Here is a 25516-nt window from a genome sequence, read left to right on the forward strand (position 1 = left end):
TTTTAAAAAAAAAAACCCTGAAACAGCAACCCTCTTCACCCCCTTCCCCTCCTCAGTCTCCAGTGACTACACTCCCAGCCCATTGTTTTTCTCAGCCACCTTTAAGTGTGAAACGAGCAGCCTGGTTTAGGCAAGCCAGTAATTTCCTCGGATGACAGCTCAGGCTTTTGTCTATGGAGAGTTTGCAGGCAGTCTGGGAATGACAGATCGGGCCTTTGTCTGTGGACATTTATCTCGCATTAAAGGCAAAAAAACCCCAACAAACCCTAAAAACCAAATGTGGCTCCTGTAATTTCTACCATCATCCCACCATCTGGTCTCTCTGCTTTTTAAAGATTTAGAAAAAGAAAAAAAAACCCCATTGTGTGTGCCTTCCTTTGATGTATTTTAGTCTTTTTTCCTGAATAATGAATGTTCCTATGAATTTCTCACTTTTTTCCATAACCGACACTGGACAGTGTGGCTGGCTAATGCACCACTCTCATCAGCTTTTAACTGACTGCATCAGCCAGGCTAACTGTACAGTGCTTCGTTATCAGTAGTAGTGTGCTTATTGTGAAGCCATGCTGTTAGCAAGGAGTGCTCTTTGCTGGACTCTGTGGGAAATTAGCATCAGCTTCTGGCCAAAAATACATGATTTTTTCTTTTTTTTTTTTTTTAAATCCTGGCAATTGAGTCTGTTTTACCTGCCACAGGAACAAGCATTGTCCAGAGTTCTTTTTTTTTTTCCCCCCCAATGCATATGTCTAATTTTCCCACTCTGGCTGGTGTCCTATGCTGCTGGTGAATAATTCATCTGGGGTGCTGGTTCTGATTCTGGGAGCGGGCCAGGACTGGGTAGGCTAGATTTACATTCAGCTGGTCGTTGTGTTGGACCAAGGAGACATTTTTGTAGTGGAGCACCAGGTCTTTGAGGGACGAATACAGATTGTAGGGCTCGGCGAATCCATACCCCGTGACTGTCTTGTAGATGACGCAGTGTTTAGAGTCACCGTCCACGCTAGAAACAAGGAGAGAGATCGTGTTTAGAGGTGATCTTAGTCTTAAAAGTCTTTCACAAACCCACCAGTAATGTAACTGTTAACTTCAGTGTCTGCAGAAAATTTACTTGAGTTATTCCTCCTTTTAAATTTTATTTTATAACTTAATGTATCTGAATTGAATTTCTGCATTTCGGTTTTATGAGACTGGATTAATCTTACACTTTGGGTTGTGCATGAATTCAAATTTGTTAATAATTCACCTGTAGAGGTACTGCTCTTAACTTACTCCCTTATCTTCAGAAAGAGCTACAGTAGTGAATTTAGCCTTGTATTTGCAGTAGTGACAGAATAATTATTCTCACATAATTTCTTGAACTTGTGGCGAAAACAAGTGTGAAGAAGAAGAAGTGATTTCCAGCCACATTTTTTGGTACAACCAAACATTTTCAATTATAAATAAAAATGTTTTAACTGCATGTTTTCACACCTGTGCTGTTTAGTCCATTTAAATCGAACTGGTTCATTTTCCCTCACTGTGCTGCTCGTTTGTGCAGATAAGATCACAGTAAAAGCACTCGGGGGAGAATCAAAACAACACTGAGACCCTTCGGAGGAGGTGATTTTGGTTTCAAATGAACTCCAGTGCGCTTTGTTTATGGTGTGAATGTGATCTGACCTCTATCGAACTATACCAGGTGTAGGATGCAGGTTTGAGCTTAAAAAATGAGCAGACTGAACATTCGCATGTAGTTGGTAGTGACGCATTTTGGTTCACTTGTATTCTTCTCTGTGTGAAAACAAACCAAATCACGGGGAAAAGCTACAAGTTTACAAGCTTGAATGATTCGGACCAGCATAAACAAACCACAGGTGTGAAAAAGCCTTTAGACCTCACAGGGTTAAACACAAACTTACACTACGGAGCAGGCGTAAGAGCCCTTCTGTGACTGGCTCTCACGGATGAGAAAGGTTCCATCGCATTTGCCTCTCAGCATTTCCTCAGCCTGGGTGCGCTTGATGTCGCCCACGTACCAGGTACACTCGTCATGGTGGGGTGAGCCCTCATCTTCTTCCAGTGAGAAAGAGCTGAAGATGCAATGAACAAAAACTATCAAGCAGGAAAGAAACTCCAGACAGAACAATGAGCTTAACTACTGCCTTCATTACTGTCAGAGGTGCAGCTGCCTTCACTCATGACAGCACAAGCTGCGGAGCAGTCACTTACTCATCAGCATCGTTCTTTATACCCAGCCATTCATTGATCTTCTTCTGCCTCGTCCCCTTCTGCGTCAACCATCTGAAAAACCAGAGGACAACAGAATTAATGCTGACCTACAGGTTACTTCCTGTGCACGACATTTAAGGTTCTCACGACTGTAAACAGAATAAATATATGAATGTGTAAAGTTCAATTTCATGCATGGATAAAAGTTTACTTACATTAAGTACTGGTCCCTGATCTTGCGAAGCTGCATGAGATCTGGCTTGAGGCTGTTCATCTTCTTGTCAATCTCTCTGTTATCAGACACCTGCTCTCTCAGGTCCTGCTCCAGCTTACACTTGCTGTCGTGGATCTCCTTCACACGAGACTGCAAACGCTCCGAGTTGCTCTGGATTCTAATTTGCAAGAATTCGAACATTATACCTTCAACTCACCAAAATGTTGTTTAAATATAGCAGCTTTGTTTGCATCTGTGCTAAAAACAGAATTATGCATACAAACGTACTTCTGTATTTCCTTTTCGTTGCCCTCACGCTGGAATCTCTCCAAAGACTCTTTGCTGTACCGCTCCTGAGTCTCAAACTGCTCTTCAAAGATCTTGATGGTCTCGTTGAAGGCTTCAATGGCTGTGCGTTTCATCTGCAGCTCCTGAGACAGAGAGAGACGTTTCAATCCAGCTCCATTTTATCTTCAGGATAAACTGCATATTGTTACGGATCACATCAACAAACACTACGCACTATGCTAGTTTAGGATTTATAATACTCTGAAATACATCTCTTGTTTGTGGTTGTCAGCATGTGTGCTATTCAAACCTGCGAGGTATGTGTGTACTCCTCGTACAGAGAGTCGTACTCGCGACTCTTCTCCTGGTACTGCTCATGATAGATCTTCAGTTGCTCTCCCACCTCCTCTATGCTGTTCTCCTTCACCAGCTGATTTTTTACCACATGAAAAACAGACGACAGCAAGATCACCACTTACTGAAGATTCAGGCCGACTACATTCGCGTGTTATTAATGAATATCATTCTCGATTTGTAAATGGAATGAGGGAAAATTATGAGCTGGATGATTCACATCTTGTGATGACAGCTGATTTATTTTAATGTAATGTGCAGCTTCACCCACCTGCTGGTATTTGGAGATGGGATACAGAAGCTTTGTGTCCAACTTGCCGTTGTACTGGGCCAGTGACTCGTGGCGGTAGTGATTGATGAGCTCCACTACAGACAGGAAGGTCAGAGGCTCTGAGAAACCATACCGCGCGTCTCTGTGATAAATCTTTATAAGCTTGTTGTTCCCCCCCTTCCTGCAGACGGAGACAGGAGCCAAAAGAACATGGTAGTAAATAAGACGATGTACTGTAATACATGTTGTCCGTCAAGTAGCAAAGGCCTGGTTTGTTTCTACTATATATCATTTTCCTATGGCTATACTAAATCTGAAGTGAGTATTGAAGAACAGCTGTTACTTCACCTGAGTGTAAGAGTGTACTCGCCCTCCAATTTACTTGAAGCATCTCGGACCAGAAAGGTGCCGTCTGGAGTGTCTCGCATTTTCTCATTCACCTCCTCTCTGCAAATATAGCAGCATATTTAGATAGCTGCAAGAAGCAACGAGGAGGCCAAGCAGGAACTTGGTTTTGTGTGTTGCAGCACCCCCCAGTGGTCATTATTTTCTTGGCTGATCAGATGTCCCACTTTTTTCAGGATTTTGATTGACTCTAGTTTTTAAAGTTAACACTGCAAAACAGATACTTTAAATACTGCCGTCATCAAAAGTACAGGCTTAAGCAACTACTGCAAAGAAATGAAAAGGTATGACAAAGTCTGGAAGAAGCTTGTGGAAGGAGAGTCTGGCTTTTTTGTTAAATGTTCTCCCCCAGGCTAAGAATATCACACTAAGTCACAAAGAACATAAGGTTAGGAAAAAAGATGGATGCTTAGTTACTGAAATGAAAGATGATCAGCAGACACATCGGCAGCTGAAATGATACTTTTCACCATAAGCTTATAGGAGCTGCTGCAGACTGTATATAAACTGAGCACAAAAATTTAATTTGTCTATGGGCGACTATTTCTTTGTTGTAACAATGAGAATTACACAAAGCCACGACTGCTGTGCGACGTCATTCTGCAGCAGTGTGTGACCAAGCTGGTGAGCAGCAAGAGGAAGGGGTGCCAGGCAGCTGTGGCTGTGTATGGGTCTTCCACATGATACTGAGCACCCCGTTTGTTAAATCAATAAATTCTTAAATTACCAATATGTTTCTTCAGCGCTTTCTTCTAGACAACCTCAAACAAGAGTCAGTAGCAGAATAAGCCGTTTGCCATTGGCAGAGAAGATTTAGCAAGTCTGCCACATGCTGCTCTGCTGCTTGACCCACAAATGTATTTTCATTATGAACGTGGCACCATTTAAGAAAATAAACAAGTTTCCAATGGTGTAATATTTATTGCCAAGAAGCATCATTACAACAAAGAAATAATAGACCAAACACAAATTAACTTGCATCTAAAAACTTAGCACAAAAAGTAAGTAAAACATTTGAAACATTAAAGGTGTGTTGCTCTTTAAGAAAAAGAGGCATTGGATCTTATTTAAGAGCAAAATACTAACATGATTTCACTAATTTTAAGTATTTTCAATAACATAGAAATCTTTATGGATCTGTCACAAGTGTCCATTTAATCAGACATTTCTTTAAACAATACATCAAACAAAATCAATATTACGAGCCCAAAACTTGCCTGGATATTTCGCCCCAGTACCACTCTGCATCATTCAGCAGGCTGCTCGTGTCTGTCATGGCTGATGGTGTCATTTTTGACTTCACAGGCTTCGCTGGGAGAACTGCAAACAGACACAAACGCATCAGAAACCCACACCTCCTTCAGCAGTATTTTATAATAAAGGAATGGATCCAAGCAGTGTTAAAACAACATAACTTACCTGGAGGAGTGAGGTCTTGACCTGTAGTTCTCTCTATCAGCAATTTCTCCACCACCAAGGTGGGGAACTCATCATCCATTGGAAACCTGCCATTCAACAGTTCACATTTCCAACATGTAGATTTAGATTTGCTAACTCTTTATCATCATTTCACCTTTACATATTTGTTACACATTTGTTTCATGAAAGTAAAAAAAACCCTACTTACCAAGCAGTGGAGGGGCCGGTCCAGATAAGCAGGGGGCCAAAGATCTTTCCCAGCGTGTTTGTATCCAGGCCATTGCTGGCCTGTGCCTGAGTGACCTTAGCCAGGTGTGTGAGGAGATACTGCAGGGTGAGACGGTGATGGAGAGGGACGGTGGTCGAGTTCTCAAGCACCAGGCTGACTTCTCTGTTGTGGCTTCCAGCTACCGCACCATCTGAGAGAGGCATAAACGTTGTGAATAACTGTTTAGGCTTCAGTTGTGCATCTTTATTACAGCTGGCTGAAAAAGGAGAATATAAGGAGTGCATTTGATTGTATTTGGTAGTTAAAACGCATGTGATTAGTTCATGTCGCTGAAAACAGGACAAACATATATATCAAAAATGAAATCAGAGAGTCCTTTGTGTGGAGGAGAATCAGCTGAAGCATATCTAACATGCCTCAGGGAGCTTGCCCTCCTGCTTCCATTCTCTCAATGCTGACATCAGAGTGAACTCAAACAGCAGTGCACAAGGCTGAGTTTAGTCCTTGTGCAATTTTTTCGCTTAAATTATAGTCACTGAAGCACTGAAAGGTGCCTTTCTGTCCACAAAAACAACGGCGGCAGCAGCTCATTTGTGCCTGTGCTGTTCTATAACACTGTACTGCCATTTTGTCCACACCCCATAAAATCTCCATCTTAATCAGTCATTCTGCGTATGTTTTTCCTATAGTTATATGTGAGCCCATTTCAATAAAACAAACAAGAATATACCCCAGTGTGAGATGGTTTCACCTTTTATTAATTATGTTCTTTTGCTGAAATTGAAAAAGATTTGGCACAATGAGGTCCTGAATGCAGCTCTTTTGTTCACGTTTAAGCCCATTAAGTACAAACTGTGTGTGCTGCAGATTTTCCGGTGAATACTCCGGGATTTTAGATTCATTTTTTCAAGCTTAAGGCAACACTCATTGTAAGTCATGCTGTCAACGTTTGAACGTCAACTTGTGCAAACTTGACTTTCTCTTGAAAAGCCTAATTCATCACGCAGACACCAGTGACTGTTTCAAACGGGTCCTAGGGTTGCTTTTCAAACTGCACCTGCATAAACTTAACTGCCCTGAGCAGGCAGCTGCAGAATATTTAATTTGTACTGTTAACATTATTGTAAAAAGAGAAGAAAATGCACAAAAGATGACACACTGTCCCTGTTGGAAAAACTAAATGCTCAGTCAATACAAGCAGCAACTTTAAGATTTTCAATCTGTGATCTGATGTACCTGCTGACTGCTGTAGGACATGCTGCTGCATGAGAGCAGTTTGTAGGTGAGGGTAGACACAGGCAGGGATGACAGGTGATGGAAGGTCTCTCAGGTACTGCAGGACGCTCTCAGACAGGAAACCTAGATCCCTCTGAACCACGTCACTCTCTGGATGATCAATACATAAAGCAAAAGACCAAAAAGGTGCAGTTTGTTAGAATAAAAAACTCAAACAAGCGTCAGGGAGAAGTTTAAGGAATAAAAAGGCAGTTTAATCAAGGAAAGTACACAAGAGCGAACATATCATGTCAGTGTTTGGTGTTTTTCCCCACTTCAAAGCTATGAAACTAACCCCGAAGCCTAACACCAACTGTATCTTCTGGAGACCAAAAAATGATTTTTTTTTTTGAGGAAAAAAGTTATTTTCCAATTAGCTTTTATTTTTATTTTGTACTGACTTGTGTTGTTTCAGTTATTTTCTGGAGTGGATTTTCTTATTTAAATCACTGAATTGGACCTGCTGAAGAGCATGCAGGCTGAGAAACCATCCCAAATATACCCAAGTTCTGTTAAAGAAAAGGATCAAATAACGTCTAAAACAGATAAATGACAAATGTAACTCACCAGAGCACAGGCTGTACACCGGACTATCTGAACCTGAGGAGCTAGGTGTCCTGTACAACGTCTTGCAATCCAGACCTGAGACAGACAGAAAGAGCAATTTTAGTAAATGTGTTCAGAAGGAACGAAGAAGCAAAGAGGACACATTTAGATGGAAAACAGAGAAGTAGTGACAGATTGTTTTCTGACTCTATGGCTGTGGACTTGCACTAGATAATTTAACGCAGTGCAACAAGCTGGAAATGGAAAAAGAAGGCAAAGGCAGCGCAATGTAACTATGAAATCTAGAAGTAACAACAACAAGAACAATAATTAAAAATAAGAATGTGTGTCATTACTAGCTGAATGTCTGTAAATACGTGACAGTTCAGTACTGTATCCAACAACAGAGAGAATGTGACCAGCCCACAAAGTTCAAAAGCAACATCTTAAAGACCGAAGAAGGACTCACACGTTTGCAGTGGTGGACTTGAATTTTCAAGTTATCCATTGCTTTTTAATTTTGGGGATTCAGAGACTTTTTTTCTTTCCAAACTGTGGTCATCTCATCTATTTCACTCTCAGCACTAATCATCACGTTTCAGTTCAACTCATTTTTGCCAAAATAAAATTTATTTTTGGACAAACAGCTTATTGTAGTTCCCTGCGAGTAGAAACTCTAGCTCTCCCCCAGGATTTTGTGTTTTTCTTGCTCTGATGATGAAAAAAATTTTGAATTCATATTTTTTGTTAGTGATAATAACTCGCAAAGGATATATTCATATTGTAAACATATTAGACTAGGTATAAAATATACTCTGCTCTATACTCTGATACTTTTTAAAAACAGAACAAGCCCACTTATAAGAGTGCATGCATCCCAGTATTTCTGTATAAAATTGTATATTATGTATTTCGGTATACTTGATATACTGGATTTTTTTCCAAGCATACACATAAATGTTGAGTAAATTAAATGCAGCTGTCTCATTATCCAACACTATGTAACTCAATTCACAGACAAACTCTCTGATTTGTTCCTGCATCTCCGCCGTCACAATTTAGCTTTTCTTTGTCTTGCATGAGGGTAAACGCCTCGTCTTGGACAACAAAAAGCCGTAAGAAGCCGTGAAGCAGTTTTTCACAACTTTTTAACATTCTGTACATGAAAGAGTTTGTGAATTGGTGTGAATGACACAGAAAGTTAGAAGGAAGAGAGAGAGAAAAAAAAAGGCAAAACTGTGAATGGAGTCCCACCGAGCTCTATTTGTTAATAACACGGTGTGAATCAAACCCACTGCGCAGGACTCTTAGCGGGTCTGCTCTCAGTTAAACCACACTGAACTTATATGTACTGAATGTGAATGCGCATGAGCTTGTGAGAGCACTTGTACCTCTGTGCGACTGTCTGCATGTCTGCACATGTGCAAACGCTGGCATGAAAGCAAGAAGCAGATGGCGAGAGGGAGACAGTCGCACGTAGATGAAAAGACAGCAGAGGCAGCGTGACAGACAACAGATGAATATCTTGGCTGGTTTGTATGAATATACCTCTCTTTTCTATGGCTTGTATGAGGCCGACGAGGGCCGGGGGAGCCGTCTCTGGTGGTGTGAACTGCTCGCTCAGGTCCGGCACAGGAACAGCTGAAACAACAGCACAAATCTCAGTCACACTGCTACATTGACAAACCCCGCTGTTAAGTACAAGCACTTAGAGAAGCAGAGCACGAAATATGTTCATAATATGTACAAAACTTATGAGGAACACAATAAAACATAATGGATATTTATTTCACAAGCTCAGCCATTTTCAAAAGCCCCGTGGGATTTATTTATTTTGCATTTGTTTGCACAGTATTTATTAAACAAAACAAAACACTTCTTATAAATAATTAATGGACAGAAATGTCAAAGGCTGGGACATATTGTCCTCCTCAAATCTGAATGATGGGATATGACAATAACTGCAGAACAATTTACTGACTGTACTAAAGGAAGAAAGGGGATTTCATGCAGGAGTGAAAGTAAAAAAGGTCACCAGAAAAAAAAGAGGCATCGAGAAAAGAAAAAAAAAAAAAACTTTATCTACTTAACAATTCCCCACAGACTAAATCAAACATCTTTTCAGTTGGAGAGAAAGAGGAAAGGAGAAAGCTAGAGGGAGAAAAAAAAAAAGAAAAAAAAAAGGGAGATCCCATTTCCCTCCCTCCCCCTCTTTTTACTCCCTTTTCTTTTCTCCGTTCTCGTTCTCTCTCCTCCCCTTCACTCTGTCCTGCTCAGTGTTTCGCCTTAGCTCTTTGCGTGAGTGGAGCACAATAAAGGATTTAATCAAAACTCCTGAACAAGCAAAAGCCCTGTGGCAGTGTGCCAGGCTCGGCCCAGCTAGAACAGGCAGGCAGCGCCTCTTATTCGGCCCCAGAACAGGCCTGTGAGCTGGGTCTCTCTTTTTTTCCTCCCCCTTCTCTTTCTTTCTTTTTTTAAGGAGGGGTAGTGGAGGGGGGTCTGGGAGCAGGGAGGGCCTGGCCTGGCCGGGGCTTGGCAGTAGGCTCCTGTTCCTGGCACGGCTCGGCTAAACCACTGCTGATTATTAATTTGGGGAGTTCAGACAAGAAACGCCGCGTCAGCACATTCCTTGCTCTCTCTCCTGCTCCTCCATGTCTCTTAGTCTCACTCGCTCTCTCTCTCATTTGCTCTCCTGTTAGTGGATTTTTTTTCTCTTGCTCCTTTTTGTTTTAACCCCCTTTAGGCCTCTTTAATTTAAGTTTTTATTCGACTATTTCCTTTCTTGTTTTTTTTCCCCCTTCCTCGCTGTTTCTTTCGCGCTCTGTGCCACCATGTCGGCTTAAACGTGGAAACTCTGCCTAGCGGTGTCTCCAGCTCTCTCGCAGGCACCGACAGCTCTTCGTCTTCTTTATACTTGTTGGCCATTTTGGATTGCAGCCTTGTCCCCCTCTCATCGAGCTCGCTCTTTTTTTTTTTTATCTGGTTTGCAGTCGGGCGATGTGTGCAAGTGAGAAGAAACCCAAAAACAGTGTTGTGTGTAATGTAACCACCTTTCTATACACAAAGCTGACAATTTGAAGGTCAGCTCAGTGTTGCAAATCCAGTATTTGTATGTTTGCACTGACTCGCTCGCTCAGTCCGAGGTAAGCCTAAGACAGGCAAGAGTAGGCTTGAGAAAGCAAAGCTATGTGAAGCAAAATATTTGCTGGATATCTTCTCGATCAGTGTGCTTATGTAATATGTAGCTGGCTGTGCTGCGCTCTCCCTCTCAGACCTCTGTGTCAGAAGCTGAGATTTTTCCGTGTACAGCATGAATTCCCAGGTCGAATTAAACCTCTGGAATTTCCTTGCTTTAGCCTAACACTCATGCAAAACACACTTCATGCTGGTCTCAGGTTAATGTCTTAAGTTAGGGTGTGGCTTTCAAGTGCAACAGCAACAATAATATGTGATAAGCTTCACAAAAAAAAAGAAAAGAAAAAAAAAAAGAGAAAAGCATTCATTATTTAAAAAACAAACAAATGTTATTTTATAACCATTTACATTAAACACAACATGGACAAAAGCACTGGGCCACCCACACGACCGCGAAGTTCCCAGTGCACAGTTCTTGTGCTGATCTTAATGCAAGAAGAGATTTGGAGCTCTGTGGTCATGGGGTCAGAAGAGCGTTGTTGACTTTGCAACTACACCTACTATCGCTATCAACCGACAAGTAGAAAAGGCTGAACTGCTTCATCCTTGCTTATTGGTTTCAATAAAGTAAAACTGCTGGTTTCAATTAGCCATCGAAACACTAACTCTGCCCGTCTGAGTTTCCCAACATTAGTAAATGTCAAACCCCAGATAAACACTGGCCTTTGGTCGGTATCGAAGCCTAACTTAAGTGTTTCCATTCCTATAAAAAGGTTTGATTGCTCTCCAAATGCACTTAATATTTGAGGCTAAAATGGAAAAAAAACAAAAAACAACAACTTTGGGATAGATTTTTGCTCGCATTTTGAACCATGGTAAGTGATACCATGAATGCGTGTATTATGTGCAGTGGTGACAGGGCCAGTTGGTGTCTGGCTCACAGATGGTGGGTAACACTGTAAGTTGCTGGTCGTGTTTCACCGCTACATGTCTTCACTGCACTCCAACTATGTTGACAGGCAATGCATCATGACTGGGCACACCATCCACTCCTGTCACAACATATTTCAAAGCTACACGTGTAGTAGTGAGCCCCTGAAAACTCAACAAATGGAGGTGATCTGCTCTCAGTGCTCAGTCTGGTTTTACTGGCCTCCAGGCATTACTGGGAAGAACGACAAATGGCACTAAAGACACTTTCTGTGATACCCGTAAGAGTAGGCTCACTGGGAGTTGATTCGTGCAACATAAACATAGCATAAAAGATGAACACAGCCACCTTCTCACCACTCAATCCTGGGTGTGATGCATTGTAGCTTCAATGTTAGGATCACACTGTTTATTTGGAGCTAGACGTTACCATATTTGGATGATGGCATTCTAAGTTATCAGCTAACGCCAGTTAGATTTGTTACCGAGCTGATTATAACCTTTACAGGTGTACTGCAACAGCACAGATAGGCATGCACAATTATTAAAATTTTCAATCTCAATCACAATTTTGGTTTTTCACAAATAAATGAGCATGACTGTGCAATATTTACAATGCATGCTGAGCAAGCAAAAGGGCAGCTGGAAGTTTGTACTCTGAGACTACCTCAAACAGAGTACTAAGAGAAAAGAGACACTATCATCGGGTTACGTCAAATTTTATTGTAAGTGCACACTGCTACAGTTTCTAAAACTGAAAATTATATTTAATGCTTTAGTAAGCTCATTTATTATTATATGGCTGTTAATTCATAAAGATACAATTAAACAGATCAATGATACAAAATCATTTATCATTATTAACACATTTTAAAAAACTGCCAGAATAGACTACAAATGCACACAAATTTTTTAACTTTCTATGTCAATCCATTTGCAGCCACCATCGATGTGGAGTGGGCACAGCTCGCCAGCTTTTCTTTATCCTTTCACGTTTTTTATTTTCCCCACAGCATCTTGAGTGACTTCTTTTAGTCATTTACAAACACATTGCCACAATTTGAACGACTTTATTATCTTCCTGTGCTTTCACTAGTCAACAAGGTCAATCAATACATGCTACAAAATACATAAATTAACATTTGATTTACTGAAGCTTTTACCATACCATACCACCTTTATTTATAAAGCACTTTAACATAAAACCAGAGTTCACAAAGTGCTGTACATGCTAAAAGCATAAGTAAAGAAAATTAAAATGAGATAAGATAAAATAAATAATCGTCAGTAACACAATTTCGCACCTAAATAAGTTCTCCTGTACGGCAGTAACATTTTCTCTAGCTGCAGAATGCCACAACGATCGGCAAAGAAAAGAAAGTACAGCTGGTTTTCTGTATCTGCAGTTGGATAGGGTGGCCTTTGCTTACCCTATGACCCGTGCCTCCCTCCCTTTCCAGCCTCTCCATAACTTTCCCATTGTCTTTTTCTACTGTCTCAACCTCCCTCCCACCCTTCTCGTGTGGGTTCTTTGAAAGTGTTTTCCTGGTAAGGCGCAGAGAAAGCGAGGAGGAGAGGCCTCTTCTTTCAGAGAACTGGCTTCGTGAACATGGTTTATAGCCGCCCAGAGACACTGTCAGACGAGTATGTGAATCAGGGCTGCAGAAATGGAAGGAGGACGAGGGAGGAGAGAAGGGTGGGGGTGCGAGTAGGAGAACAAGGGAGGAGTTTGCAAAAATGCCAAGCCATGGTTCACTTCAGCAGGCAGTTAAAGTGAGGCCAGAGAGAGGAGAGAAGGAAGGCAAAGAGGCGGAAAAAAAACCTTTTTTCAGACTCGTTACCGTCGCAGGTTGAGAAATATCATGAGTTCATTTTTTCTCTGTTTACATTTAATTTCTATAAACTCAACAACAAAAGAGCAGCACATCTGGAGTGTGAGTCAGTTAGTCTATCGAAGTCCCCCTGTTTCTTTTTGGGTACAAAATGCTTGCACTCTATATGACACCATCTGCCAAGCCTACCCTCGCAATGTCACTTTAAAAAGCAGAAAAACTGTTTGCATATTTTAGCCAGCAAGAAATCTCCGTTTTGCATTTCACTCGCTACTGCTGAAAAACAATGACGCAGTTTTTGCATGTACTTAAGCCAAGTTGTTGTCGACATTCTACGGTAACCCAATTTCTCGAATGCAAATGCGTAATCTGGTTTCTTTCACCAGATGGAGATGAAAATAATGGTTACCAGGAGGACTTCTGATTAAAAAAAAAACTACACTTGGGTTCTGAGAATTTTACAAGCTTTTGCATGAGGCTGAAACATTTCCTCTCCAGCTGCTGTGTGCAGTGTTCAAATTAATTAAATCCAAATATCTGAATAAAACCAAACACAAAAATACCATACAAGTGTAAATGAACCACTTTGTACACACATGAGGAGAGCAAGGGAGACATATTACAGACTTAGTCCTAAAAAATAAATGCATAAAAAGCTTCTAGAGCAGGGAAGCCAAACTCATTTTATATTGTGGATCACATACAGGCCAATTTGATCTTAAGTGAGTCAGACCAGTGAAAAATCTCCTTTCTGTCTAACATTTCTGTCATAGTCTAACTGCATATTTAATCCCGTTTATAATACAGGAAATAGTAGAGCAATTACAACAGCACATCTCAGGTTTTCTACACCATAAACAAATGATGATGTAGTAAATGAAAGACATCAACAGCATGAATCTTTGGGATTAATTTGTAAGAAATAAATGTGTAAAATTGCTAAGACTGCCCTTTATTTATAAAGCAGAAAGCTTTTGTTAATTCACAGAAATTGCCCGTTCAAAAAAAATCATATTTATTTTAGTGTGGATACATTGTGGAAACATGCATTCTATACTAGATAGATACAAGTTCCTGTTTTTTCACTAAATTATTTGCTTACCTATTATTTAATTCCTTTGATGTAGTATGAATGACCGTGGGGAAGGTCTTTATCAGTAGGATAAGTTGGAAAACTTATGAAAACATAAAGCATATACAAGCTAAACTGTCAAGAAGCATCTCTGTACTGAGTAAAGTTAAACATTTGTTGCCTTCCAAATCACTCCGGGTACTTTACTGTTCACTTATATTGCCATATTTGGAATACTGTGTGGAAATCTGGGGAAATACATACAAAACTTCACTTCAACCACTATGTAAAATTCAGAAAAAAGCAATCAGGATGATTACTAAAGCAGGATTTAGAGACCATACTAACATCATGTTCTTGAAATTAAAAATTCTGAAGTTTATGGCTCTTATAAAATATAAAACTGCAAAAATTATGTACAAATCAGATACAATATGTTACCAGGAAATTTACATACGATGTTTTTTGACAGAGAAGGGGACTATGAATTGAGGGGAAAATTAAATCTGAAGACTCTTAAAGCACGGACAAAGGTTAAAACCTTTTGTGTTACTATTTATTCCACCTGTGGAACAGTAAAATTGTTTCAGTTTTACTGTGGACCTACAGCAATGTTCAGGCATTAGTCAGGTTATAAAGACGTTTCGAAAACCGCTTTTGGAAGAATATGAAACTGATAAAGTTGATGATCCATTGTATATATAACTATGCTAAATTGTATCTAAATTATATCTATCACTGTAGCTATGTTTATACATGTTCTCCTTGTTTATTGTGTGGGGTAAGTGATGATGGGAATAGTGGGATTCAATAGAATGTTGAGCATGGGGTAGGGATTAATAAGTATGTTATACTTCTTCCTACTCCATTTCAGACCTAATAATTGTCATTTCATGTCATTTAGACTTTGTTTTATTTTATTTTTATGTTTTATCTGAGCACATACATGTGTGTATTTACATATATATTCGTATTTGTAAATGCAAGTATGTGTACTTGTGTATATATTGTTTTTTTTTCTGTATATGTCTGAAATAAAGCTACAATACAATACAAAATACAATTTAAAGTCCATTAATTTATGCCCTTGTTAAAATTTTCCAAAATCATCCAGTGAGCTGGACTGGAGTCTTTGCTGTGGCGATTCTGGCCCCGGGCCTTATGTTTGACACCCCTGTTTTAGAGTCTAAAATTATGCTCAAAAATGACTAGCTAGCCACTATAGTAAGTAAACAGCTGTAAAAGTAGGGATTACAGAGAAGAGGTGAGTGTATCGCATATAATAATTTTCACTTGAGCTATGACCTCTCTTGTTGTGCTCTACACAAATAAATTATAGTTTAACAGCTTTTAGTGAGGCTGAATTGTTCTTAGTTGCATTCAAGCCTGTAAAGTAGTCAACTCCCCTAAGCACCAGGCCTGGTACTGGTAATGTTACCATCTCTGTGAATAGCAAATGGTGCCACAGCAACAATAGCTCTATTCACAGCAAGTCTAGGGCCTCTGTTCTTTCAAGGAAATGAAGATGATATTTGTAAAAGTTTGACCATTTCTAATGTACAATGCACTTTTGGTGCTGAGCCAAAGTACCCCTCCTTGAGCCACTGCCCTGCCTCCCTCTCGCCCACACCTCCCCCCTTTCTCTTCCCCTATTTCACTTGCTTCTTCTGCCCCTGTCTTTCCAAATCACAGACACAAGCGCCAGCTGCCCAACTGGTTTGTCTCACTGTCGGTCAAAGCACGGGGATACTTACAGTATGTCCTTACCTGCTTCTGCTGGAGAAAACCCCCTGCTTATTCCCTAATTCATGTCCTTCACTCAGCCTTTATTTAAGTATCGGCATGAAAAAAGCTAATTTGATAATTCTGCAGACATTTGTGCTACAGCTATGATACTAAAAATGGTAAATGAGAAATAAAAATGACACTAGTTGAATGAGGCCCCCGTGTATTTGGCCATACACCATGATCAGCCAATTGGATACACCAGAGGTAATTCAGAGTTCACAGCCTACATGCTCAGAGTGGTACTAGCACATCTGTCATTAAAAAAAAAAAAAAAAAAAAAAAAAAAGAGCAAAAAGGAATTATAAGGAGAGGAATGTGTGGTTTTATGTGGAGAACAAGGAAGCAATAAATTATCCAGCTGAATCCAAAAGCAATGAAGTGCAAATTAGAAGAAATTGATGGAAATCTTGGGAGTGTGGAAGAACTTTGGTCACAAATCAAAGTTTTACTTGAACTTGAGCTTGCTAAGGTAGACCAGTGCATGCCAAGTCAATGTTTGACTTGGAAGCTGCTGCAGCTCAGAGCAGATTCTTAGCATTATTAATAAATGTCAGTATTTTAATAAAAGCCATGGGAGTGAAGAGTGTGACAGAGCAGAGCATTATCCCTGAGTAAAAAAAGGCTGTTGTATTCCTTTTACTGTTGAATAACTCCTCATTTGTACAAACTAAAAACACACCTATAAAAATGTCAGTTTGTCAAAAGAGCCAGTATCCTTAACCCAGGCACGTCCAATTGAAAACAGCATCAACAGGCCCTCCAGCCATTGTGATTCTTGATTACACTCGGAGGGGTCACAGGCATGCATTTTTGTGCACTGCAGAGACAAGTTTTCCTGCGTCAAGAGCCGCAAAGACCGATACAATCAATACCAGACCAGTAGAGTCTGATAGAGTCTTGTCAGTCGACGGATTAGCACTTTATTATTCAACGCAGACTTAAGTTGGCTACGCTTACAAAGAGGTAAAGCTTACTTAGTATAGCTTAAAGGGTCAACTGGCGGTCACTGCCAAATGTGAGAGCCTTATGAAAACATCAAGTACACCAAACTAGCTGCTGCTAACAGCTGGGCATGCGAGAAGTTGTGTTTTTCTTTTAAAACTTGAGGAAAAAAATCCCCCCCAAAAAAATAAAAATCAAGAAATCTCTACACTGTGAGGCTAATGAAGGAGCACCATGTTTGTGTGTCTCCCCCTGGTCTTTGTCCCAGTTTTCCTGTCTTCTCCCCGCTGTCTTATCAAACAAAGACCAAAAAGCTCCCCACCTCAAAAAACAAATGCAGCTCAAAATTACCAAACATATCTTAAAAGGTAAAAGGGAGCAAAATAAACAAACTATTATTTAGCAAATTTCTGCATCAATATTTTCTGCACATTCAAGGCCAACTAACAAACTAACACCAACTAACTAATTGTCTAGACATTTAAACAAGAAAAAATGAGACTAGCTGACTAAGAGGCAGAAAACCCTCAGCAAAACACTTAAAACTACTTTAAATGGACTCATTTGAATTCAGGCCCAAAAAATTCTATATATGAGCTTAATGAAACCATTTATCATTTCCTCGTTAATTAAATCATATTTTAAATGTCGCCAAATTGTGCGCCCAACATACAGCCACTCGTTTTTACATCAAACTACAGCAGAACAGCGCTCGTTAGGGTCATTCCACCTTTACTCGTTCACAGCTTCTATTCAGAGAGCGTGCAGGATGCAGCAATAACTGTCAGGGTGGAGGTCAGCAGCATTGTAACATCTTTGAAACAGTGGCTGCTGTACACTAATAAAATAAGAATAATTTATTTAGTCAGCTAGCATGTCTGGCACGTAATGATTAAATGCCTACCCGACTAGTCGCTCACATCCCCATATGTGCAAGTTAAATTATTCTGATATTTTAAAAATGCCACAAAGTAAAATTTAATGATATCTCACTCTTTTCTCATTGTTATTATGTTATCTTTTTTACTTTAAAGGCCACCTTTAGTTTACAGTAGTGATGTGCCGTGAGCGTCTCACCACTGGCTGCTAAAAACAAACAAAAAAGCAGAAAAAAAGAAAATGATCTAAATAGTGCCCCCTACCTTGAGTTGACTCTGGTTTGGGAGCTGCAGGCAGGGGTCGCTGGGACCTTGGCTGACTCGATGGGAGTGCCATCTTGATGGGGCCCACATACTCAACATACGTCCCTGGGAAGTCGCCTCTCTGCTTAGTGCGCTCGTTGTACCCGAGGAGCCAGCCCAGACGCTCGGGGTGCTCCACGCAGCCCTCCTGGTAGTTCTCCATGGACATCAGAGAGGCCTTGCTGACTGTAAGAAGGTCTCCAGGCTGCAGATCCAAGTCCTCGTCCTGGTCCTTGGTGAACGTGTAGAGGGCACGGTACTGGAAACCTTCCACCGCCATTTTGTGACAGAGGCAAAAAGTAAAATGGCCACCGCTTCGAGGATTTAGGATCGGCCTGAGTCCCGCTGTAACAACAGGGTTAGGCTAGACAGAAATCCACCTCTGAAACCAAAATTGTGGCTGAGTTACTCGAGTCTGGTGTTGGTACAGTGGCTTAGAGGGTCGGGGGGGATGAAAGGAGGGGAAGTCAGCCGAAGCTCAGCAGCATTTTTAAAAGTTAATAACGAGGAGCTCTGCTGCTTTTGTGTCTGCAGTGGCAGCGGCTTTACACCTGACCGGTGTTGGTGGACTGGTGCACTTTCCTCAGCTTGATACCCCGGTTGAGCCAGATGATGGAACAGAGGGAGATAGTTGGCAACATGCTTTTTCAAGCAGCAAAAACCTGCTGGCTGGGTGCTACTGGAACAGCCTGGAAAAGGGTTTTCCCAGTGACAGGCCCCGTGTCGTTGGCTCTCCGCGGTTAAATCAAGTGGCCCGATTGGCGGACGAGTGCCAGGGTGGGAAGGTCTCTAATCCTCTCTGGCTCTTTCAGATATCCCACATGTTTGGGGCAGGAATAATGACCGACCTGTAGGAAATAAAAAGTGCATAAATTAAGAAAAAAATTTGGAAAAAGACTTAAAATTTAGTCGAAAAAATTAAAGTAAATAAAACTATTTTAAAAAAACAATTTAAAAAAAAAAGGATTAAAGGTCAAATCTATTCGATAAATGGCAATAATGAACGCGACTTATATCTATGTGAAACGAAGCCTAAAGCGGCGCATGAAAATGGCGAACTGCGACAGCTCCATGCATTTGTGCAGTCTTCGGTTAGGACAGAGAGCTCGGATGATGCTGCTGCGTCATAACCAACAGCAGACTGGGTCCCTGGACAGGAGCCTCCATTCCCTCCACTCTACATTCACACACTCAAAGCCTTAACTGACTCGTCACAGTTTCCACAGGAACAATAAGTTTTCCTGTGAAATGAACGTCTCTTCAACTCACACAACAGCACGTACGATTAACAGAACCGCAAAAAAGGGGTTTTAGCTGAACTGGCATGCAAAGGAAAATAAGGACTGCACCTCGACTGTAGGGCGACCAGAATTTTCTAAGGCGTGCAGAACGCTCTGCAACAGTTCACTCTCCATCAGAGAGAAAAAAGGTAGCTCTGTGTTGCCTAAGAAATATTTTGACTTCTGTCAAATTTACTGTACCAAGCCTGCTTCAGATGGGAACGTTGAATGGACAGCCAACTGAGAAACCACAGTGAACCATCACCATTCATATTACACCCCTTGAAGTCACTTATCTCATAGCTTCCACATATAGCAAAAAGGTCAGTCCATGGAAATGTAACGAACGTCCTCTGATAAAGCCGATTGCAAGGCCCAATTAAATGCCAAGCGCAAGTGCGCAATATATATCCTATAAAAGCGACACAACAGTCTGAAAATGCTAAATATTATCAGTATTAAAGGTTTGACTAAAGTAAATAAATGAAATCTGTCGGTCAATCGACCAAAAATTAAAAATCTACATTTTTTGGGAGTACATGTTGGAAACACTTGATTATAAAATCCACAGTAAATCGTGGAAAAATTAATGGGCAATTTTGGCCGAGTTTCGAGCGGCTGAAATTTAAAAATGCTAAATGCTAAACTGCAACTATGCTGGGAAATGAGACGGGGTGGGCGAGAAAGAGAGATTATGGTTTCCAGATTAAGTACGACATCTGTGGTCTGTGGACCAATCAAGGACAATGGTCCTACTAACCTCCCTGGACGTGATGTCAAAGAGGAAAAGAAGCAGGTGGAGAGTGAAGGTGAAAGTGGCACAATGACTGATAGAAGTTTCATCATGGTATGGCAGTAACAAGGCATTTGGGGCAATTTTCCAAAACGTCCAAATCTCAATAACCACAGGCCTGGTTTGCGAGGCCCGACGCTGTACCAGCGTTTCATAAATGTCCATAAATGGACAGTATTTTGAATAATGTACTGCAGACGCTTAAATACAGTTGAGTAAAAGCATAAAAAATTCACCGAAACGTCCAGTTTGCAGCCGTGAATGCCAAAGTGCATGCTTTTGAACCTTAGTCTAGATTATCCTCTCCACCCCCCTCGACATTCCGAAAGCGAACGCACATTCACTGCAAAGCTTTGTGAATAAGGACGTTGTCTTTAATAAAAAAGGTTCAAGAGTTACTGTGATAACAGAACGCTGCACAGTGCAAAACTCACCCCACTTTAGGTTCAGAGGGAAGCCGGACAGGCTCAGCCAGACTCTCGGTCCAACATCCTTCGAGTCGAGAAGCAAGAGGTGCCAGGCTAGACACGTGGCACTGGCATACCCAACCACAGCCCGCAATCCTCACACCACCATTACCCCCCCACCCCCACCGCCAAACTCCCTCCCTCTTCTCTCCACCTGCTCTCCACTCCCCCCCAAACACACAGAGTCCTGCCTCCAACTGACCCCCCCTCCCGATCCTCAGCCAGCGAAAAAGTCAAGCCGTTTTTCCAGTTGCTGTAATAATTTAGTTCTTTATAGTCCGAGTCCGGCTGCAGTAAAGCAGCAAAAACAAGAAGAAAAGGAGGCAGAGGAAAAGGCAGAGCGCTCTTATTCACCAGTCCTCTTTTAGTATTTAGTTCCAGAGAAGAAAAAGTCGCACAAGGTGAGAGAGGAGTCATCTCTGTTCCTGTCCTACTCTGGCAGTGTTGTAGTAGCTCACAGTTCAGCACAGCAGCTGGAAAGCTCAGTGTCTGTGGACCCATTCGTTTTTTTTAAGACTCTGCGTTCAGTCTGAGCAGACAGCGGCAAAAAGCAGCGAGAAAAGAGAGTGAGAGACGGAGCAGTTTGCTATCAGCAGAGTCCAAACGGCTGAGGAAGACCACAGGAAAATAATTAATGAATAGGCAGCGAGTAACTCACTGTTGCTAGAGAGAGGGAAAGCTAATCCCAGCCTCTGATTGGCTGCTGCTCTGGCCATGTGCTCCCCAGTCACCAGAGAAACCGGGCAAATCAAGGAAATGTTCTAATATTAGAAAATGTATCTAGGCAGTGATAAAACATCTGACCTAAACAACTCCACCTTTTCCAGCACCTTTGACTTTTTTCATCTTTGCAACTGTGATGACTGTTTGTAATATTTATTGAAGTGATGATTTAAATCAAGTGCAGCTACCCTGGGAGAAAGATGTAAAAGAAAACATGGAAAAACTCCAGACTAAGTGTGATTGGAGAAAACTCCATGAGTCACAGTGAAGCTGTGCAATGGGATGAAAGGAGATGATGTTTGTTTTTCTGAGTTCACAGGGAGAGGGATACAGTTAAAAAAAATACAATAAATAATATAAAATAAAATGCTTATTAAAAACATGTCACTAATAATTTATTAGTCTTTCACTGTGTGGGTTTTTTTTTTGGTAACTGACATTTTATATATTGCATTTATTATTGGTGTGATTAAATCGAGACCTACAAACTGAAGTCTGCTTTCTAAAGAAAATAAATGATGTGTTTAGTCAGCCAGCACAGTGCTGACCTGTTTGTTGCACCAGCATGCGTATATAAAATGCCAAATAAGCTATTAAAGGCATCACTGACACTGCTCGAGGATCAAAATGCCACACATCTTACATCTTCATTACTTGTAAAATCGGTTTGTGTAACTGAATCAGTGGATTTTAAACAGATGTAATCTTTTATTTATTTACTGGTTGTTTTTCTAATTTTTCTAATGTTTATATACAAGTGCAGAGGCATGTGCCAAAACTCAAATGTGAACAAATATTTATCTTTTTCATGTTATTATCATTGTTTTGGGTTTGGTCATCAGTTTTAACAAAAGTAAACAAACTTGATGTTCATGATGACTAATTTGCCAATTAAGAGAAAGTGATTTCGAGGATGACATTTAAAATAGAAATGTTCATGTAGAGTATCACTGTAGCCAATTTTCCCTTAGGACCGATCCATGATGGTGATTTAAATATATGTAATAATTGTTAGATCATTAGTAATTACACTGTTTGTAACTGGTAGATTAGTTTCTATGTAGATCTAGATGCTGGGGAGCTTCTTTACACTCAAAATGCAAATTTTGATCACTTCAGTCATAGCGAAGAAAAATTATGATTTCATGATGATTAAGAACTTTTTTATTTAACACAGTAAATAAATATATGTAATAGGTAATCAGGTTATTTTAGTTGTGGTAAATAACAGACCCAAGAGGCTAACATTGCCATATGCCATTTTTAGCTTACTACTTTCACCTGAACAGCTCAGTGGTCATGTCTGAGAAAGTTTATTACATTCAAGAAGCTTAACTTTGAGAAGGTCCATCTTTTTGAACATTTGTGCACATGTCCATGTCCCTTAGCTGGTTTAGTCCCCCTCAAGCAGTGGTGCAGTGTGACATTTTAAGCTGTTACACCAGATGTATAACACCATGTTGCTGATTATGATTTTTTGCAGTATTAATCTTCTTGAGAGAATGAAAACAAAAAGGAAATTTAATGAGCAGTGCAATAAAAGCTCCTCAAAAATTAACAACACATCTAAAACTACTAGAGAGATTGTGCGTGAACAAACAGTTGCTAACTGGCAAGATCCCTCACATCTCCATGTCACCAAAATAAGGAAACACTGATTACATCCATGTAGGCCAGAAAGAAAGTAGTTACTACTGCATCTGAAAGTGGCAAGAGAAACCTGTCTACCAAATAATTATTTTTTAAAAACAGCTGAGGAGTTTAGGATTTTAGGAATGCACCCTAAGCTTAAAACAAACAAAACAAAAGATTAACACGTCACATTACAGATCACTCCCTGTTCCACAGACAAAGTTCTGGGATTTTTTTTTATTCATAAGCATTACTATCATTTCTTCTCTTTAAAACTTTCATAATCACAACAATGCAACCAAAAGTTCAGACATTTATGTGGGCACAAACAGTGTATTTGTGTATGCATGTTTTGGTACTTCCCGGGCTGCTGGGGAAGTACTGACTACAGAACCACCATGCATGCAGTCTGGCCGCAGGCCATCTGTCCACATGGATCTGAAAAATCTGCTGCGCCACAGGCAGATAGGACGGGCCAAAAACACTGGAGTCTGCAAAGACTAACTTTCCAGACTAAAATTGGTTCTTACGAATTTTATGATTCCAGTTTCGTTCACCTGAATTCTATCTGTCGCAAATGAAGCCGAAAAGCTCACTTTGCTAAATAGAAACATCTGCTAGATTATTTAGCACCAAGACTGCACTGTTCAGGAAAGTCAACTATGCTGCAAGGCTCTAAAGTTAAAGAGGACTCGGTCTATTTATCAGAAGCGATAACTTCAATCCATCTGGTCAAGATTATGGATTTAAACATTTCCACTTCACCAAAGAAATCAAATCTGATAAACCTGCAAAGTCTGCATCACTTGAAAACACCAGACACAAACAAGATAATGTGTGCCTTTATCTCCTCCTCAACTCCTCAAAGAAAAAAAAAAAAAAAATCTCCCAAACCCTTTCATAACCAACTACATTTGACCAAAAATTGGTAATATGCAGGTAGCATACTGCAGTCTACATCTATATCACATTTATGACAACAAATCTAATCAAATTCTAAAAGGAATCTGTTTAATCTGATACAATAAAGACGTTTTAATAATGCAAGTTATTCCTGGATTGCAGGAAAAAGAAAAGGACAAGTCCCAGATAATTGCAAGTGACCAATAAGATTTGTGTCCAGTGTGTTGTGGTTGGGAGGGTAATCGATTAGGACTTTAAGTAGACTCATGATTGTCTCTGGGAAGTTAGAAAAAAATCACAACCCCACAAAGCACAGAATATGCAGTATTTCCAGGTGAGACATGACTAAACTGTCCTTAAAGACGAACTCTGCTGCTGTTTTGATCAAACAGGACCATTTCAGTTTAACTTCGACATCAAACAAAAATAACCACAGCTTTAGTGCCTCTGCTGGAACTTGAGGCTAGTTTAGGTTTTCTTCACCCCCTCTGAGAGGTGTCACTCGGCATTTCAAGAAGCACCACTATTTCCTCTCTTTTTATTGTGTGTGTGTGTATGTGGGGGGGCATTTAAATACAACAGCCCTGCCAGTCACTCAGAGCATTTCAAGACATTTGAGAGAAGAATGAAAGCCACAAGTCATGCATCACACCGATAAAGCATATAATGGAGGACTGACATTTGGTTGCATAATGCTCGATTCATAATTACAAGACAGGGGGGTGCGGGGTCTCAGCACAGTTGAGTGGCTTGTCTCATTATGCAAGTGGCACAATTTCCATTAACTCCTCGATGGATGCCAAATCCTTAAACCAGGGATGTAAGAGACGCATCTAGTCTGGCCTTCAGCTACTTTAGGCCTCCCATAGTCTGCAGCCAAGGTAAAGACACTAGTAACACATACTAGCAATGGTATACACAGGGAGTACACTGCAAATATATTGCAAATGGGTCTTTTTAGTAGCGTTAAAATACAACTAAACAGTACTAATGAGACACTGACATTACAGAATATTTTAGCACTAATGCTGGCAAACTTGACAAGTCATTTTTAATCGTTTTCACGTCAACAAATAAGCCAGGGAAAACGGTTTAAACTTTGAAGCAGCTTAAAAAAAACTTGCTCGGCATTTGTACGTCAGCGAGCGCGAGCACCGAGCAGTGCGGCGCGAGGGCGAATTAAAGTTAACATTTCACCGCAAAGAGCACAGAAACGCACACGAGCGCGACAAAAAAAGTAGGTCTCCTTTAAACTTTAAAAGTAGGACACAAGTCACCAACGTGAAGCTGCGTGCGTGGAGCACACTTGCAGCGCTTCCACCATTTTCCAGTACAGTGGCTGCCGTACTGGAAATGTGCAATAACTTGGAAAAACTCACCGCGGATATTTCTTGACTCTTCGCACTTTTGGGTTCGGAGCAAAAGTCGCACACAAGATTCCGAGTGGTGGCTTGTCTGCAGACGACGGCTTCTCTGTGAGCTCTAAACTTCCAGCAAGCCTTTGGTTCACTTCTTAATTCCGCGTCTTTCTTTTCGCTCTTTCTTTCTTTTCCCGTTCATAACTCCCTGCTCCAACACACAGCCATTTTCCAGCTCAGCACGGTACAGGGAAGGAGGGCGCGTGGGAAC

General features: G+C 40.7%; 1 protein-coding gene across 2 annotated transcripts; it reads right to left on the bottom strand.

Annotated features, from left to right (window-relative positions):
• Nucleotides 1-620: 620 nt before the first annotated feature.
• On the bottom strand, nt 621-25516 carry pik3r2 (phosphoinositide-3-kinase, regulatory subunit 2 (beta)). 2 transcript variants are annotated; one of them, XM_026149875.1, is made up of 16 exons: nt 25267-25516; nt 18051-18937; nt 8758-8850; nt 7231-7305; nt 6625-6774; nt 5368-5578; nt 5160-5245; nt 4958-5060; nt 3684-3782; nt 3336-3516; nt 3021-3140; nt 2711-2853; nt 2424-2600; nt 2209-2280; nt 1899-2069; nt 621-1000 (listed from the first exon to the last, which is right to left on the bottom strand). In XM_026149875.1, the coding sequence occupies exons 2-16, from the start codon at nt 18367-18369 to the stop codon at nt 793-795; spliced, it is 2208 nt and encodes a 735-aa protein (XP_026005660.1). In that variant the 5' UTR covers nt 18370-18937; nt 25267-25516; the 3' UTR covers nt 621-792. The 2 variants fall into 2 exon arrangements, with proteins under 2 accessions (XP_026005660.1, XP_026005661.1); XM_026149876.1 differs by lacking the exon at nt 25267-25516 and adding an exon at nt 20597-20725.

Source organism: Astatotilapia calliptera, chromosome 18, assembly GCF_900246225.1.
Source record: "Astatotilapia calliptera chromosome 18, fAstCal1.2, whole genome shotgun sequence".
Lineage (NCBI taxonomy): Eukaryota > Metazoa > Chordata > Actinopteri > Cichliformes > Cichlidae > Astatotilapia > Astatotilapia calliptera.

Bases quoted from the DNA above. Each gene is read 5' to 3' on its own strand.
- pik3r2 (XM_026149875.1), bottom strand. From the start codon at position 18,369: ATGGCGGTGGAAGGTTTCCAGTACCGTGCCCTCTACACGTTCACCAAG. The intron at 6,775-7,230 runs GTGAGTTACATT...TTGATCATCCAG, and splicing joins GGTGTACAGCCTGTGCTCTG to AGAGTGACGTGGTTCAGAGG. The intron at 2,854-3,020 runs GTTTGAATAGCA...TCTCTGTCTCAG, and splicing joins AGTACACACATACCTCGCAG to GAGCTGCAGATGAAACGCAC.